The following is a 16034-nucleotide window of genomic DNA, read 5'->3' as shown; positions in this document are numbered from 1 at the left end:
AGATAGATAGATATAGATAGATAGATAGATATAGATAGATATATAGATAGATAGATATAGATAGATAGATATAGATAGATAGATAGATATAGATAGATAGATAGATATAGATAGATAGATATAGATAGATAGATATAGATAGATAGATATAGATAGATAGATATAGATAGATAGATAGATATAGATAGATAGATAGATAGATATAGATAGATAGATAGATATAGATAGATAGATAGATAGATAGATATAGATAGATAGATAGATAGATAGATATAGATAGATAGATATAGATATATAGATAGATAGATATAGATAGATATATAGATAGATAGATAGATAGATATAGATAGATAGATAGATATAGATAGATATAGATAGATATAGAGATGAACCAGCAAGACTGGACCTTGTGTTCACCCTGAGCAGCTCAGACATTGAGGACATCACATATGAAAGGCCCATTGGAGCTAGCTACCATGTGGTTCTCACCTTTGAATACATTGTAGAGCTGCAAGTGGAGAGGGCAACAGGAGTAGAAAGGAAAAAGTCAAACTATAAAAGGGGGGACTACACAGGTATGAGTGTCAGCATAGTTGCTGATCCCTTGTATATGTATATGTTATCTGAGTTTCATAGTTAGTACCATACATATGTTTTACATAGATGACCCCTTTGCTAGGCTCAATGACTAGCATGTGTAACATCACGTGATGCCACATTTGAGCGTGAGATGCGCTGTCCTCTCAGTTCACGCATAGACCTAAAGGCAACAGGATAGGCTAGGCTGGGCTCCCCTCTCACAATCTGCTAATATAAGTGTTACCACCCAACGACTTGTGTTTATCTCCAACCATCATATCTCCATGAACCCTCTCAACATGAGGACCTTCCTACAAGAGGTTCAGTGGAAAAGAGAGTTGGTAGGAAACTCAGTAAACGAAATGATGGACTGCGTAACAACAAAATGCAAGGAGGCAGAGGAAAGATTTGCTCTCAAGGGTAACAGAAATAGGGGGAAGACCAGAATGAGCCCTTGGTTTACCTGAAGGTGTAGGGAGGCAAAAACTAAGTGTGCTAGAGAAAGGAAAAAGTATAGAAGGCAAAGGACCCAGGAAAATAGAGAGATTAGTCAACGAGCTAGAAACGAGTATGCGCAGTTGAGGAAGGCCCAGCGGCAGTACGAAAGCGACATAGCATTGAAAGTCAAGTCTGTCCCGAAACTGCTTTACAGCCACATCAGGAGGAATAGTCAAGGACCAGGTAATCAGGCTGAGGAAAGAAGGTGGGTAGCTCACAAGAAATGACCAAGAAGTATGTGAGGAACTCAGCACGAGATTTCAGGAGGCAGAAGGAGCACTGGAAAGACAAAACAGAGGGGTACACCAACAAGGGATATACCAAAAAGTGTTCGATGAAATACACACAACCGAGGAGGAGGTGAAGAAGCTTGTAAGTGACCTTGATACCTCAAAGGCAGAGGGACTGCACAACATCTTTCCGTAGATCCTTAGAAAGGGAGCAGAGACACTGTATGCCACTAATCACAATCTTCAACACATCCCTTGAAACTGGGCAACTGCCTGAGGTATGGAAGATGGTAAATGTGATCCCCATCATTAATAAAGAGGACAGAAACAAAGCACTAAACTATAGACCAGTGTCACTGACGTGTATAGTATGCAAAGTCATGGAGGAGATTATTAGGAGGAGAGTGGTGGATCACCTGGAACGGAACAAGGTTATAAATGACAGCCAGTATGGATTCATGGAAGGCAAATCCTGTGTCATAAACCTATTGGAATTTTATGACAGGGTAACTGAAATAAGACACAAGAGGGAGGGGTAGGTCAATTGCATTTTCTTGGACTGCACAGAGGCGTTGCAAGGGTTGGTGTCACTCGGGGCGGAATCTTTATCACCCAGGGTGGCATCTTTGGTTTCACCCCCATGAAATCCAAGGGTGGGGGGATAGGGTAGTAAACTCATTACATCACTGCTGCATGACCAGTGACTAATGTTAGCAATGAGAACGTTTAAAGGCCATGCCTGGAGTTTACCTGAAGAGAGTTCCGGGGATCAACGTCTCCACGGCCCAGTCTGTGACCAGGCCTCCTGGTGGATCAGAGCCTGATCAACCAGGCTGTTGCTGCTGGCTACACGCAAACCAACGTACGAGCCACAGCCCGGCTGGTCAGGAACCGACTTTAGGTGCTTGTCCAGTGCCAGCTTGAAGACTGCCAGGGGTCTGTTGGTAATCCCCTTTATGTATGCTGGGAGGCAGTTGAACAGTCTCGGGCCCCTGACACTTATTGTATGGTCTCTTAACGTGCTAGTGACACCCCTGCTTTTCATTGGGGGGATGTTGCATCGTCTGCCAACTCATTTGCTTTCGTAGTGAGTGATTTTCATGTGCAAGTTTGGTACTAGTCCCTCTAGGATTTTCCAGGTGTATATAATCATGTATCTCTCCCGCCTGCGTTCCAGGGAATATAGGTTTAGGAACCTCAAGCGCTCCCAGTAATTGAGGTGTTTTATCTCCGTTATGCGCGCCGTGAAGGTTCTCTGTACATTTTCTAGGTCTGCAATTTCACCTGCCTTGAAAGGTGCTGTTAGTGTGCAGCAGTATTCCAGCCTAGATAGAACAAGTGACCTGAAGAGTGTCATCATGGGCTTGGCCTCCCTAATTTTGAAGGTTCTCATTATCCATCCTGTCATTTTTCTAGCAGGTGCGATTGATACAATGTTATGGTCCTTGAAGGTGAGATCCTCCGACATGATCACTCCCAGGTCTTTGACGTTGGTGTTTCGCTCTATTTTGTGGCCAGAGTTTGTTTTGTACTCTGATGAAGATTTAATTTCCTCGTGTTTACCATATCTGAGTAATTGAAATTTCTCATCGTTGAACTTCATATTGTTTTCTGCAGCCCACTGAAAGATTTGGTTGATGTCCGCCTGGAGCCTTGCAGTGTCTGCAATGGAAGACACTGTCATGCAGATTCGGGTGTCATCTGCAAAGGAAGACATGGTGCTGTGGCTGACATCCTTGTCTATGTCGGATATGAGGATGAGGAACAAGATGGGAGCGAGTACTGTGCCTTGTGGAACAGAGCTTTTCACCGTAGCTGCCTCGGACTTTACTCTGTTGACGACTATTCTCTGTGTTCTGTTAGCGAGGAAATTATAGATCCATCGACCGACTTTTCCTGTTATTCCTTTAGCACGCATTTTGTGCACTATTACGCCATGGTCACACTTGTTGAAGGCTTTTGCAAAGTCTGTATATATTACATCTGCATTCTTTTTGTCTTCTAGTGCATCTAGGACCTTGTCGTAGTGATCCAATAGTTGAGACAGACAGGAGCAACCTGTTCTAAACCCATGTTGCCCTGGGTTGTGTAACTGATGGGTTTCTAGATGGGTGGTGATTTTGCTTCTTAGGACCCTTTCAAAGATTTTTATGATATGGGATGTTAGTGCTATTGGTCTGTAGTTCTTTGCTGTTGCTTTACTGCCCCCTTTGTGGAGTGGGGCTATGTCTGTTGTTTTTAGTAACTGTGGGACGACCCCCGTGTCCATGCTCCCTCTCCATAGGATGGAAAAGGCTCGTGATAGGGGCTTCTTGCAGTTCTTGATGAACACGGAGTTCCATGAGTCTGGCCCTGGGGCAGAGTGCATGGGCATGTCATTTATCGCCTGTTCGAAGTCATTTGGCGTCAGGATAACATCGGATAGGCTTGTGTTAACCAAATTTTGTGGCTCTCTCATAAAAAATTAATTTTGATCTTCGACTCTCAGTCTGGTTAGCGGCTTGCTAAAAACTGAGTCATATTGGGACTTGAGTAGCTCACTCATTTCCTTGCTGTCATCTGTGTAGGACCCATCTTGTTTAAGTAGGGGCCCAATACTGGACGTTGTTCTCGACTTTGATTTGGCATAGGAGAAGAAATACTTTGGGTTTCTTTCAATTTCATTTATGGCTTTTAGTTCTTCCCGCGATTCCTGACTCCTATAAGATTCCTTTAACTTAAGTTCGATGCTTGCTATTTCTCTGACCAGTGTCTCCCTACGCATTTCAGATATATTGACCTCTTTTAGCCGCTCTGTTATTCTTTTCTGTCGCCTGTAAAGGGAGCGCCTGTCTCTTTCTATTTTACATCTACTCCTCCTTTTTCTTAGAGGAATAAGCCTTGTGCATACATCGAGTGCCACCAAGTTAATCTGTTCTAGGCATAAGTTGGGATCTGTGTTGCTTAGTATATCTTCCCAGCTTATATTGGTTAGGACTTGGTTTACTTGGTCCCACTTTATGTTTTTGTTATTGAAGTTGAATTTGGTGAATGCTCCCTCGTGACTAATCTCATTATGTCGGTCTGGGGCTCCACGCATACATGTCTGAACCTCAATTATGTTGTGATCTGAGTATATTGTTTTTGATATGGTGACATTTCTTATCAGATCATCATTGTTAGTGAAGATGAGGTCTAGTGTATTCTCCAGTCTAGTAGGCTCTATTATTTGCTGGTTTAAATTGAATTTTGTGCAGAGATTTAAAAGCTCGTGTGAGTGTGAGTTTTCATCAGAGCTGCCTCCTGGTGTTATTACTGCAACAATATTATTTGCTATATTCCTCCATTTTAGGTGCCTTAAGTTGAAATCCCCCAGGAGCAAGATGTTGGGGACAGGAGCTGGAAGATTTTCCAGACAGTGGTCAATTTTTAACAGCTGTTCCTGGAATTGCTGGGATGTTGCATCCAGAGGCTTGTAGACTACCACAATGACTAGGTTTTGGTTCTCAACCTTTACTGCTAAAACTTCCACTACATCATTTGAGGCATTAAGCAGTTCTGTGCAAACAAGTGACTCTGCAATGTACAGGCCAACCCCCCTTCCCTTTTGCCTGTTCACTCTGTCACATCTGTATAGGTTGTAACCTGGGATCCATATTTCGTTGTCCAAGTGATCCTTTATGTGGGTCTCAGTGAAAGCCGCGAACATTGCCTTTGCCTCTGCAAGCAGTCCACGGATGAAAGGTATTTTGTTGTTTGTTGCTGGCTTTAGACCCTGTATATTTGCAAAGAAGAATGTCATCGGACTGGTGGTATTGTTGGTACTGGGGGGGGATTTTTTTTCCGGCATTAGTATCTGTATCTGTTGGTTTGGAGTGGAGGCCATCGACTGTGGTTCCACTCCAGGAATGACTGGATTTGGTGTACGATTTCTGCCGTTTCCTGCCAGTTTTTTTTTCCTTCCTGGCACTAAAAAACCTCTCCCTCTTGAGTGGCTGTGGCTACCCAGGTTTTCCCATGGCCTGGATGTTTTGTATCTTTTTGTCCCCTTTAGATGGTGTGCCTGGCAATTTAAGTTATAGCACAGTCTTTCCTGTACTGAAGAGGTACACATTTCAGGGTGAAAAAGCTTACATAAACCGAACTTTATTAATGATTAAATAAATAATCGTAGTAATATTGAGGAAATATAAACTCAGATACCTCTGTGAGTATAGGCAACAAATCTTACATATATTCATTTTCAACAATGAAAAAAAAACTTGAAAAATAAAGAAAAACACTAGTTCCAATTTAAGCTTGAGTACAGGTAACATCTCAATGAATCTGATATTTCATTTCCTTGCCTTCAATCCTGCAAAATCATCTATCACATCATTAAAATCAATGATTTTTCCTATATAGGCCTATTTGTACTCTGTAATCCTATAATAGGCTATTTAGAAACGAAGGATTTTTCTCTTAGGTTGCTGCGGTTTTGTTTTGGTCATTAGTGTTACCTTCTTTAGAGGCTCTGTGGTGTCACCCCTTAAATGGTGTCACCTGGGGCGGCCTGCCCCTCCCAGCCCTCCTCCCTTACAACGCCCCTGGGACTGCAAGAAGGTCTTCAACACAGTTCCTCACAAGAGATTAGTGCAGAAGCTATAGGATCAGGCACGTATAATGGGAAGGGCACTGCAATGAATCAGAGAATACCTGACGGGGAGGCAACAGGGAGTCATGGTATGTGATGAGGTATCACAGTGGGCACCTGTGACGAGGAGGGGTCCCACAGGGGTCAGTCCTAGGACCAGTGCTATTCTTGGTATATGTGAATGACATGATGGAAGGGATAGACTCAGAAGTGTCTTTATTTACAGATGATGTGGAGTTAATGAGAAGAATTAAATCAGATGCAGACCAGACAGGTCTACAAAGAGACCTGGACAGGCTGGACGTGTGGTCCAGCAGCTGGCTCCTAGAATTTAACCCCGCCAAATGCAAAGTCATGAAGATCGGGGAAGGGCAAAGAAGACTGCAGACAGAGTATAGGCTAGGCAACCAAAGACTGCAAACCTCACTCAAGGAGAAAGATCTTGGGGTGAGTATAACACCGAGGACATCGCTGGAAGCCCACATTAACCAAATAACTGCTGCGGTATATGAGCGCCTGGCAAACCTGAGAATAGCGTTCTGATACCTCAGTAAGGAATCATTCAAAACTCTATACACTGTGTACGTCAGGCCTATACTTGAGTACGCAGCACCAGTTTGGAACCCACACCTGGTAAAGCACATCAAGAAATTCAAATTCAGATTCAAATTCAAAGTTTATTCTCTATAAGGATTACAATGCTGAGTTTACAGAATTTGGTTATTGTGTGGTTTACATGTAGTAAAATAATAATTACAGAGTGTACCAATAGAACACCTAGCATGGCTAGGCATTTCGGGCAGACTTAAATTAAATCTTAAGTTTAAAATATTACAAAATTATGAGGTAAGTTGGTATTATGGCTAAGTGACTAAATACTAGTTTGTGAGCTTAGCAATATGAATGCTTTTGTTTTGGCACTATACATAGTTTCAGTATTGGAGTATCACAGGCCAACTTATGACTAGTTAAGATTCGTTATTTTGAGATTGAGATTGATATTTCTGTTTATGGTCAAATGGGTGAGTGAGTGTAAGTGTTAACCACCAGGTGGTATTCGTGTAATTAGTTGACAGGGTGTATCAGGGAGATAAGATGTTTTTTTACGGTAGTTTTGAAGGTGATGAATGTGTCTGCAGTTTTAGAATTTTCAGGTAGGGTGTTCCAGATTTTAGGGCCTTTGACATACAATGAATTTTTGTAAAGGTTTAGTCGGACACGGGGAATGTCATAGAGATGTTTGTGTCTGGTGTTGTGCCTGTGGGTTCTATCACAACTATCAAGAAAGCGTTTTAGGTCAAGGTTAATATTGGAATTTAAGGTCCTGTAGATGTAGATTGCACAGTAGTAAGTGTGGATGTACTGAACAGGGAGTAAGTTTAGATCTATGACGAGTGGGGGGAGGTGTGTTGCCAGGGATGGGATTTAGTGATTATTCTTACTGCGGCTTTTTGTTGGGTTATTATTGGCTTTAGGTGTGTTGCTGCAGTTGAACCCCAAGCACAGATAGCATAGGTGAGGTAGGGATATATAAGTGAATGGTATAATGTGAGAAGGGCAGATTGCGGCACGTAGTATCGTATCTTGGAGAGGATCCCAACCGTTTTGGATACTTTTTTGGTTATGTGTTGGATATGGGTGCTGGAGTTCAGGTTGTTGTCGAGGTATAGGCCTAGGAATTTACCCTCATTATGCCTGGCAATTAGAGTGTTGCCGATCTTAATGTTAATTTGTGCATCTCCTGCTCTGCTACCAAACATAATGTAGTAGGTTTTGTCAGTGTTAAGCGTAAGTTTATTGGCTGTCATCCAAGTCGATATTTTGATCAGCTCCTCATTAACAATGGTGTTGAGGGTGGCAAGATTAGGGTGAGAGATGACATAAGTCGTGTCGTCAGCAAAGAGAATGGGTTTCACATGTTGAGATACGTTTGGAAGATCATTGATGTATATGAGGAAGAGCAGGGGACCAAGGACACTTCCCTGCAGAACTCCAGTATCAAGTGGCTGTGTTGTTGATGCTGTGTCTTTAATTGTGACACTGATACCTATTAGTAAGGTAAGATTTGAAATATGCAAGCGCATGGCCTCTTATACCATAATGGTCAAGTTTGTGGAGTAGGATGCCATGGTCTACTGTGTCAAAAGCTTTTCTTAGGTCAATAAAAATTCCTAGTGGATATTCCTTATTTTCCAATGCTGTGTAAAGCAGGTCTAGCATTTTTATGATTGCATCGTTAGTGCTTTTATTTTTCCTGAATCCAAATTGGCAGGGGTTGAGTATGTTTTGTGCCGTTATAAATGAATATACTTTCCTGTGCACGAGTTTCTCAAAGATTTTGGATAGCAATGGTAAGTTTGATATTGGCCTATAGTTGTTTAAATCTGTAGGGTCACCACCTTTATGTATTGGTGTAACCCTTGCCGTCTTGAGTAGTTTCGGGAAGGTGCTAGTTTCTAGTGACTTGTTAAAAAGTAATGAGATAGCATGCGAGAGGACATGGGCCGCTCTCTTGTACAATAATGGTGGGACATGAGAAAGATTCCCTGAGTTATTTTTAAGTGACTTTATAATCTCGGTGACTTCTGTGGGCTCAGTTGGAGCAAGATAGAAGGAATTTGGGAAATTCCCATCTAGGTAGTCCCCGGCATGGGCATTGGTACGTGGGATTTTATTGGCGAGATTAGAACCTATGGTTGAGAAGAAGTCGTTTATCTTGTTAGCTGTGTCAGTGGGATGCAGTGGTGTTTCATTAGGTTTAGTTTGGACAATATTCTTTGTTTTTTTCAGTTTGTGGGTCCCTAGAATCTGAGAGTGTGTTTTCCAGGTCTTTTTTATATCTCCTCTTGTGTCAGTGAATCTACTGGAGTAGTATAGTTATTAGTATAGTTATTAGAGAAGGTGCAAAGGTTTGCAACAAGACTGGTTCCAGAGCTAAGGGGAATGCCCTCCAAAGAAAGGTTAAGGGAAATCGGTGTGATGACAGTGAAGAACAGGAGTGTCAGGGGTGACATAACTACATACAAAATACTGCATGGAATAGATAAGGTGGACAGAGACAGGATGTTCCAGAGATGGGACACAGAAACAAGGGGTCACAATTGGAAGTTGAAGACTCAGATGAGCCAAAGGGATGTTAGGAAGTATTTCTTCAGCCACAGAGTTGTTAGGAAGTGGAATAGTCTGGCAAGTGATATAGTGGAGGCAGGAACCATACATAGTTTTAAGGCGAGATATGATAAAGCTCATGGAGCAGGGAGAGGGAGGACCCAGTTGCTGTCATTGAAGAGGTGGGGCCAGGAGCTGAGTCTCGACCCCTGCAACCACAATTAGGTTAGTACAATTAGGTGAGTACACACACACACACGTGCACACACACACACACACACACACACACACACACACACACACACACAAACACACACACACACACACACACACACACACACACACACACACACACACACACACACACTGTGGAGAAATTTTCTCCAGGAGGGGGGTATCAGCCCCCTTCAGCCCCTTTCAGCCCTGAGGGGCCCAGCCCTCTCAGAAGGGGGCAAGCGTCTTGTTTACTGCTACAGTGAGTAATTGATCGCAGATGCCGTATGAGTATGCGACGTGGTCAAGCGACTGTTGCTCCTTGCAGTCCATTGTTGCAGAGTGTATTTTAATAAGAGACAGTACATCTCTTACTTTAGCAGGACAATTAAGGAAAATCCTGCTCCCACTTTATTACCATAGTAAAGATAGTGGACATTGTTGTCTATGCTTAAGACAGCAAGAATCAAACATTCTGCTTTGCTTCATCGAGGAAGTGGCAAGGAAGCAAAAGTACTATGTCAGCTTTTTTTTTTGTGCTGGGGAGTAACGGCGTGGGGCGCTGTGGCATCTTCAGATTACTTTTGACTCTACTGAGAGTGACACTGACGCCAGGATAACCAACAAAGAATGATCTGTGCGTTAGTGTGAACAAAGTATCTCATAAAACAATAAACACTTAAGAAAAGTGTGATCAGCTTCTTTAGTGATAAGATTGTGAACAATAAAGACAAATCTTGTGGAACATAGTGTACCAGTGTGTGTATTCCTAGACTATGGAAGACGTGGACATCCAAGGACACTTCAGCTTCTATCAAGTCACCGATATCTGTCGAAGGTGTGAAGAACACCATAGCTCACGCTACAAGAGCAAGGTAGGTTACGAATTTCTTGTAGTATGGGGGACTGCGCAGTTCTTGAGTCGCAAGGAGTTTGTAATTAACCTATAGTCGGCAGTGAGGTGCGGACTTTTGAGTCCAAACAAGTATGTAATTTGTCAGCAATCAGTGAATGAAATATGCTGACATAACACCCCCTAGGGGTAATTTATAATCTTACAAATTATAAATCTTTACAGCCCGTTGAGAGATGATTTTGACAGCTTCTCAAGATCTCGTCTGCAGGGGCGGCTGTGCAGGTGATGAGTTGTCTTTCTAAGTTAAGTACAAACTCTTTAAACTTAACTGGTAATACCATTTCTCAACACACACACACACACACACACACACACTCACACACACTCTCACACACTCTCACATGCTCTCACACACTCTCACACACTCTCACATGCTCTCACACACTCTCACACACTCTCACACTCACACACTCACACACTCTCACACACTCACACACACTCTCACACACTCTCACACACTCTCACACACTCTCACACACTCTCACACACTCTCACACACTCTCACACACTCTCACACACTCTCACACACTCTCACACACTCTCACACACTCACACACTCTCACACACTCACACACACTCACACACACTCTCACACACTCTCACACACTCTCACACACTCTCACACACTCTCACACACTCTCACACACACTCACACGCTCTCACTCTCACTCACACTCTCACACACTCACACTCTCTCTCTCTCTCTCTCTCTCTCTCTCTCTCTCTCTCTCTCTCTCTCTCTCTCTCTCTCTCTCTCTCTCTCTCTCTCTCTCTCTCTCTCTCTCTCTCTCTCTCTCTCTCCCTTTCTCACTCACTTTCACACTCAGGAGGACAGGAAGGTTAGGAGAGACATGATAACGACATACAAAATACTGCGAGGAATTGACAAGATGGACTGTGACTGGATGTTCCAGAGATGGGATACAGTTGGAAGTTGAAGACTCAGATGAGTCTAAGAGATGTTAGGAAGTATTTCTCTAGTCATTGAGTTGTCAGGAAGTGGAATAGTCTGGCAAATGACGTAGTGGAGGCAGGAACCATACATAGTTTAAAGACAAGGTATGATAAAGCTCATGGAGCAGGGAGATAGAGGACCTAGTAGCGATCAGTGAAGTGGCGGGGCCAGGAACTATGTATTGACCCCTGTAACTACAAATAGGTGAGTGTACACACACAGCCAGGAGCTATGTCTCAGGGTTAGGAGCTGTCTCTCGACCCCTGCAACCACAAATAGGTGAGTACACACACATGCACATATACAGCGACACCTCGCATATCTTGCCTGCCGTTATCCGAACTTCGCCAATATCCAAACAGGCCCTGTGAAGGGGCAAAATTCTAAAATTATTACCGAAACATCCAAACACCCATTTGGTTTGCACTTTAGTGCACTGGTTGGCCACTAGGAGCTGTGCTCCTAGTGGCTCAAAAGCGCCAAAAGAAAAGTGATGATGAAGCCACGAAGCTTGGAACTTGATCAGTGCGTGATGAAGTGGTACCTACAACACCGTGATAGTGGTATGATGGTTCGTGACGCTGACGTGCAGGACTGGCTAGAGTGTGACGAAGACGACCCTAGTGTGCAATCTGACGGATGCAGAGATTGCAGAATCGGTGTTGCACCCAGAACATTTTGACAGTGATGATGACAATGACGACCCAATGCCTCCAAGACCAAGGGCAGATGTTGAAACACTTTTGGAGTAACTGGAGCATCCAATGTCCGCAGCCCATTTGAAAAGTTATGGTCCTGTGGTCTGTGAAATCTGGGAGGCTGTTATTCGAGCCCAGAGTATCTGGTCCCACCACCAGATGACACTGGACTTGTTTTTTAAACCTACAGCTCCATCACCAATGGCGATATGACTGGGTACGGATGCGCATTTTCCTCCTCACATATCCAGAAACTCCTTGTTTCCAAGCTGGTCTGGGCCCATATAGTTTGGATATGAGAGATATCAGTGTATATGACAATGGTATTATTTTCTGGGTGGTGTTTGTCTATCAACCCATTACCTACAACAAAAGCAGAAACCCTGTTAGATGAAACAAAATAAAATAGAGAATATCTCAAGGTTTTCAGTTTGATAAATTGTAATTAGATTATACATGATGAAGAATGAACCTTATACTATTATTCAAGATGAAGCTTAAGCCAGTTTACCAAGAATGACTATTTTAATATTTTCTTGAAATGATTTGGCAACAATTATTTTAATATTCAGGATGCAGTTGGTTTAGCAGAAATTCCTGTTCATTCAGTATTTACTTGTTTTGTCTGTATTACTGGGTTGCAGGATGAAAAGAAAATTAGATTATGCCACACTTGTACATCAGAAATTGTCTTTAATTTTTGTTGTTGTTAAGATATTTTACGTGTGTTTTATGTAAAGCTCCTTTCTGTACTAGAAACTGTCCTAGATGAGTTGGACTTGTCATGTAATGAGCCATCTACCAGATTCATCTAAAAACAATATTTAGTGAGGCCAGCCATTAAGACATCAGAATAAATAAATACCTGAGAAAGGAGAAAGCTTGTTAAGTATGCCTATTTTTGTGTGTGTGAATTATGATCTTCCTCTTTGGGCACTATGTAAACATATTTTTTTAGTTAATGTTGTTGTTTTGTGTTTGTGTGTGTGTGTGTGTGTGAGTGTAAGATTGTTTTTGTCCAAACTAATTAACCTGACATTAAAATAAAACCTCTTTTCTTATTTCTTGTTAAGACTGGCACATAAGCTTGGAAATGATTGAAGACTGACTTGAAAAAGTTAACACTGCTAGACCATTTGTGAGTAATGACCTGAAGTCAAAAGGGATGGCTGAATTCCAAATGGCCACCCTCTTTTATTGGTCACCTGTATGTGGTACATGCCTTGTACATGTTATGTACGGTACACCTTTTAGGATAATGTAGAATGTTCAAATTGGAGAAGTGGATTGTCATTTGCACACAGTGATGGTGGCATCTAGTGGAGAGGGAGCTGGCTTGGTTTTAGTTAAGATTTTGGTTTATTAGGTTGAACTTCAACAGCTTTCTGCACTGTGTGGGATGAGGTTGGTGGAATATGGTTGGTGATACATTTGCTAAATGATATTAGGTGAATAACAGTACCTCATTAATTATCACTAATTCACATTTTTTGCCTTAATGAAAAAATTAAACATGCTGTTGGATAATGGGACCATGTTTTTGGATACTGAATATATGTCATTTATAATATACTAAATGTACATTAACAATATTTCTTTTATTACAGTAATGCTGTGCCTGTGTACACCATTAACCTTGACCTGCCACCTCAAGAACGATGGATCAAGCTGTTAACAGAAAAGAAAAAGCCTGTATGATTCATGTTACATTATTTTGTTTATACCATTCTTTATTTGGCTATTAGTATTGTAAAATAGTAAGTTGGCATTTTAACAAGTAGAGATACCTCTTTAGCTAGGTGGACACATTTTTTTTTATGTGTGAACATTTATCTAAGCTGAGTTTTCCTCAAGCACTTTATCAAGTCTCAGTCAAGCTTTACAAAGCTTACTGAATAGAATAAATGAATATTCAAATGTTTAAAATGTATCCATATACCAAAACTGATTGTTAATATCTTTATAGGAATCATTCTCTCATAGACACCTACCTTAGTTGTAATTTTAGGCTGTTTGCAAGATAATTACAATTATTAAAATATGGGGCACATTAAATTAAAACTATTTAAAATATTTGTCCATTGAAAATATACTGTGTAAGTGGATTGACAAGAATAAATTTAAATGTTCTGAAAACTAGGAATTAAGAATTTCTTTGAATGCTTTTAAGGAAAATATAAACAAATTCTGGTTTCATTTTGTAGCTCTGGCTATTATTGTGAATTTTGTTTGTCTCCAGACTAACTATAGTATGTAGTACTGTATTATATTACAAGTCAAATTAATTCAGAATAATAATAATTTTTATTATTATTATTAGTATTGTTATTACATTTTGCAGATGTTGGGCCTAATTGATGATGTTAGAAATCTGACCATATCACTCCTTGGGGAGAAACTCTTCAGTATTATCAACAATAACCTTGACAAGGTAATGCACATAATTGGTTCTAAAACAAATCCAGTGCAATACAATACAAATATATTTCAACATGATACAATGTTTATACAGAAATGGGAGATACTGGAATGCATGCTGAAAGCCCATGGTTAAGCAGAGCATTTTTGGCAAGCTTAAGCCTAACTTAACCCTTTCAGGGTCCAGATGCCAAATCTCAGAGTGACAGCCAAGGTCCAAAAATTTAAAAAAAAAAAAAATTATTTTTTCTTATGAGATGGTAGAGAATCTTTTTCTGAAGGTAATAAAACAAAAAATACAAAATTTGATGGAAAATTGATGAAGTTACACTCACGAATTTTGATGTATCAGCGATATTTACACATCGGTGATTTTGCTGACTTTGACTCCCATTTTAGGCCAATTACAATTTTCCAGTCGACCAAATTTTTAACTATTTTGCTGGTATTTCTTCTATTTTATTGATTGAGCACAAGAAATCACCCAGTCAACTGTTTCCACTACCCAGTAAAGTGATCGAAAATTGGTAATTTGGCCAATTTAACACTTAAGTTCAAAATATTCCAATTTCAAAATAGGGTCCAGAATAAACAATGCAGGCATTCCTGGCACTAAACTAATATTTCCTCTGTTCCTTACCTACATTTTCAGGCTTTATAAATTAATTCCATTTTGATTTTTTACTGACATAATGAATTTTTTTTCACACCAAAAACTAGAAGATTTACTCTTATGCAGTGTTGTAATAATTGTATAAATAATATCAGTACATTCGTGAGTGTATATAGACACACCAGCCGATGTGTATTAGACGCGCGACGTCATTTGTTTACTCTTGAACATTGGCAAAAATTGAACATTTCTGCTACTATGAGCTCAGTTTCAAGCCATTTTCAGTACTAAAACCAATCAAAATCATCCCTATTTCTGCAATATATCTTCCATTCTATCAAATGAGACCAAGAAATCACGAATACTGTAAAAAACACGAAAAAACACCTCAGTCGCTGTTTTAATCCAAAATTACGGTTGCGTTTTTTTTCTCACTATGCTGATAGTGCTGTCCTGGGAGACAGTAATGGTGAAGCTGGAGGTGCTGTCCTGGGAGACAGAAATGGTGAAGCTGGAGATACTGTCCTGGGAGACAGTAATGGTGAAGCTGGAGATTTTGTCCAGGTAGTCGGGAATTATACGCAGGAAGGAATACATATAAATGACCTCATAGGGGACAGGAGCCATAGTAGGGAAACAAGTGTAGTCAAAGATAAGATAAAACCAATATTGCAAACTAGAAATACCGCAGGAAATAGCAAACAAGAGGACTCCAATAGCAATAGTGAGGATAAATTACCAAAAACAACTGGTGGGAGCTCCATTGTTGGTGCTAGGGAGGATAGGAATAAGACAGGGAAACATGCACCAACAGGGAATACAGTCACAGAAACCCAAGGCAAACGGAAACCAAGCCTGTGCACATACTATGCACTTGGTATCTGCTGGCATGGGAAATCTGGAAAAACAGATGGGACATGCAACTATGACCACCCTAGAAAATGCCATGCCCATATGACAACAGGAAAATGCAAACTCCCTTCCTGTAAGCTTTTTCACCCTGAAATGTGTACCTCTTCAGTACAGGAAAGACTGTGCTATAACTTAAATTGCCAGGCATACCATCTAAAGGGGACAAAAAGATACAAAACATCCAGGCCATGGGAAAACCTGGGTAGCCACAGCCACTCAAGAGGGAGAGGTTTTTTAGTGCCAGGAAGGAAAAAAAACTGGCAGGAAATGGCAGAAATCGTA

General features: G+C 41.0%; 1 protein-coding gene across 2 annotated transcripts in view; it reads left to right on the top strand.

Moving 5' to 3' along the window:
• The window catches only part of LOC128706538 (acid ceramidase), a 130179-nt gene that overhangs the window by 20917 nt on the left and 93228 nt on the right, over positions 1 to 16034 (top strand). For both annotated transcript variants that reach the window (XM_053801457.2, XM_070090908.1), the window contains 2 exons: positions 13417 to 13501; positions 14151 to 14240. In XM_053801457.2, coding sequence (XP_053657432.2) covers positions 13417 to 13501; positions 14151 to 14240 — 175 coding nt within the window. The remainder of the gene's footprint in view (positions 1 to 13416; positions 13502 to 14150; positions 14241 to 16034) is intronic.

Source organism: Cherax quadricarinatus, chromosome 3 (genome assembly GCF_038502225.1).
Source record: "Cherax quadricarinatus isolate ZL_2023a chromosome 3, ASM3850222v1, whole genome shotgun sequence".
Lineage (NCBI taxonomy): Eukaryota > Metazoa > Arthropoda > Malacostraca > Decapoda > Parastacidae > Cherax > Cherax quadricarinatus.
Note: the sequence above shows the minus strand (reverse complement) of the source record. Positions and strands in the feature narration are given on the sequence as shown.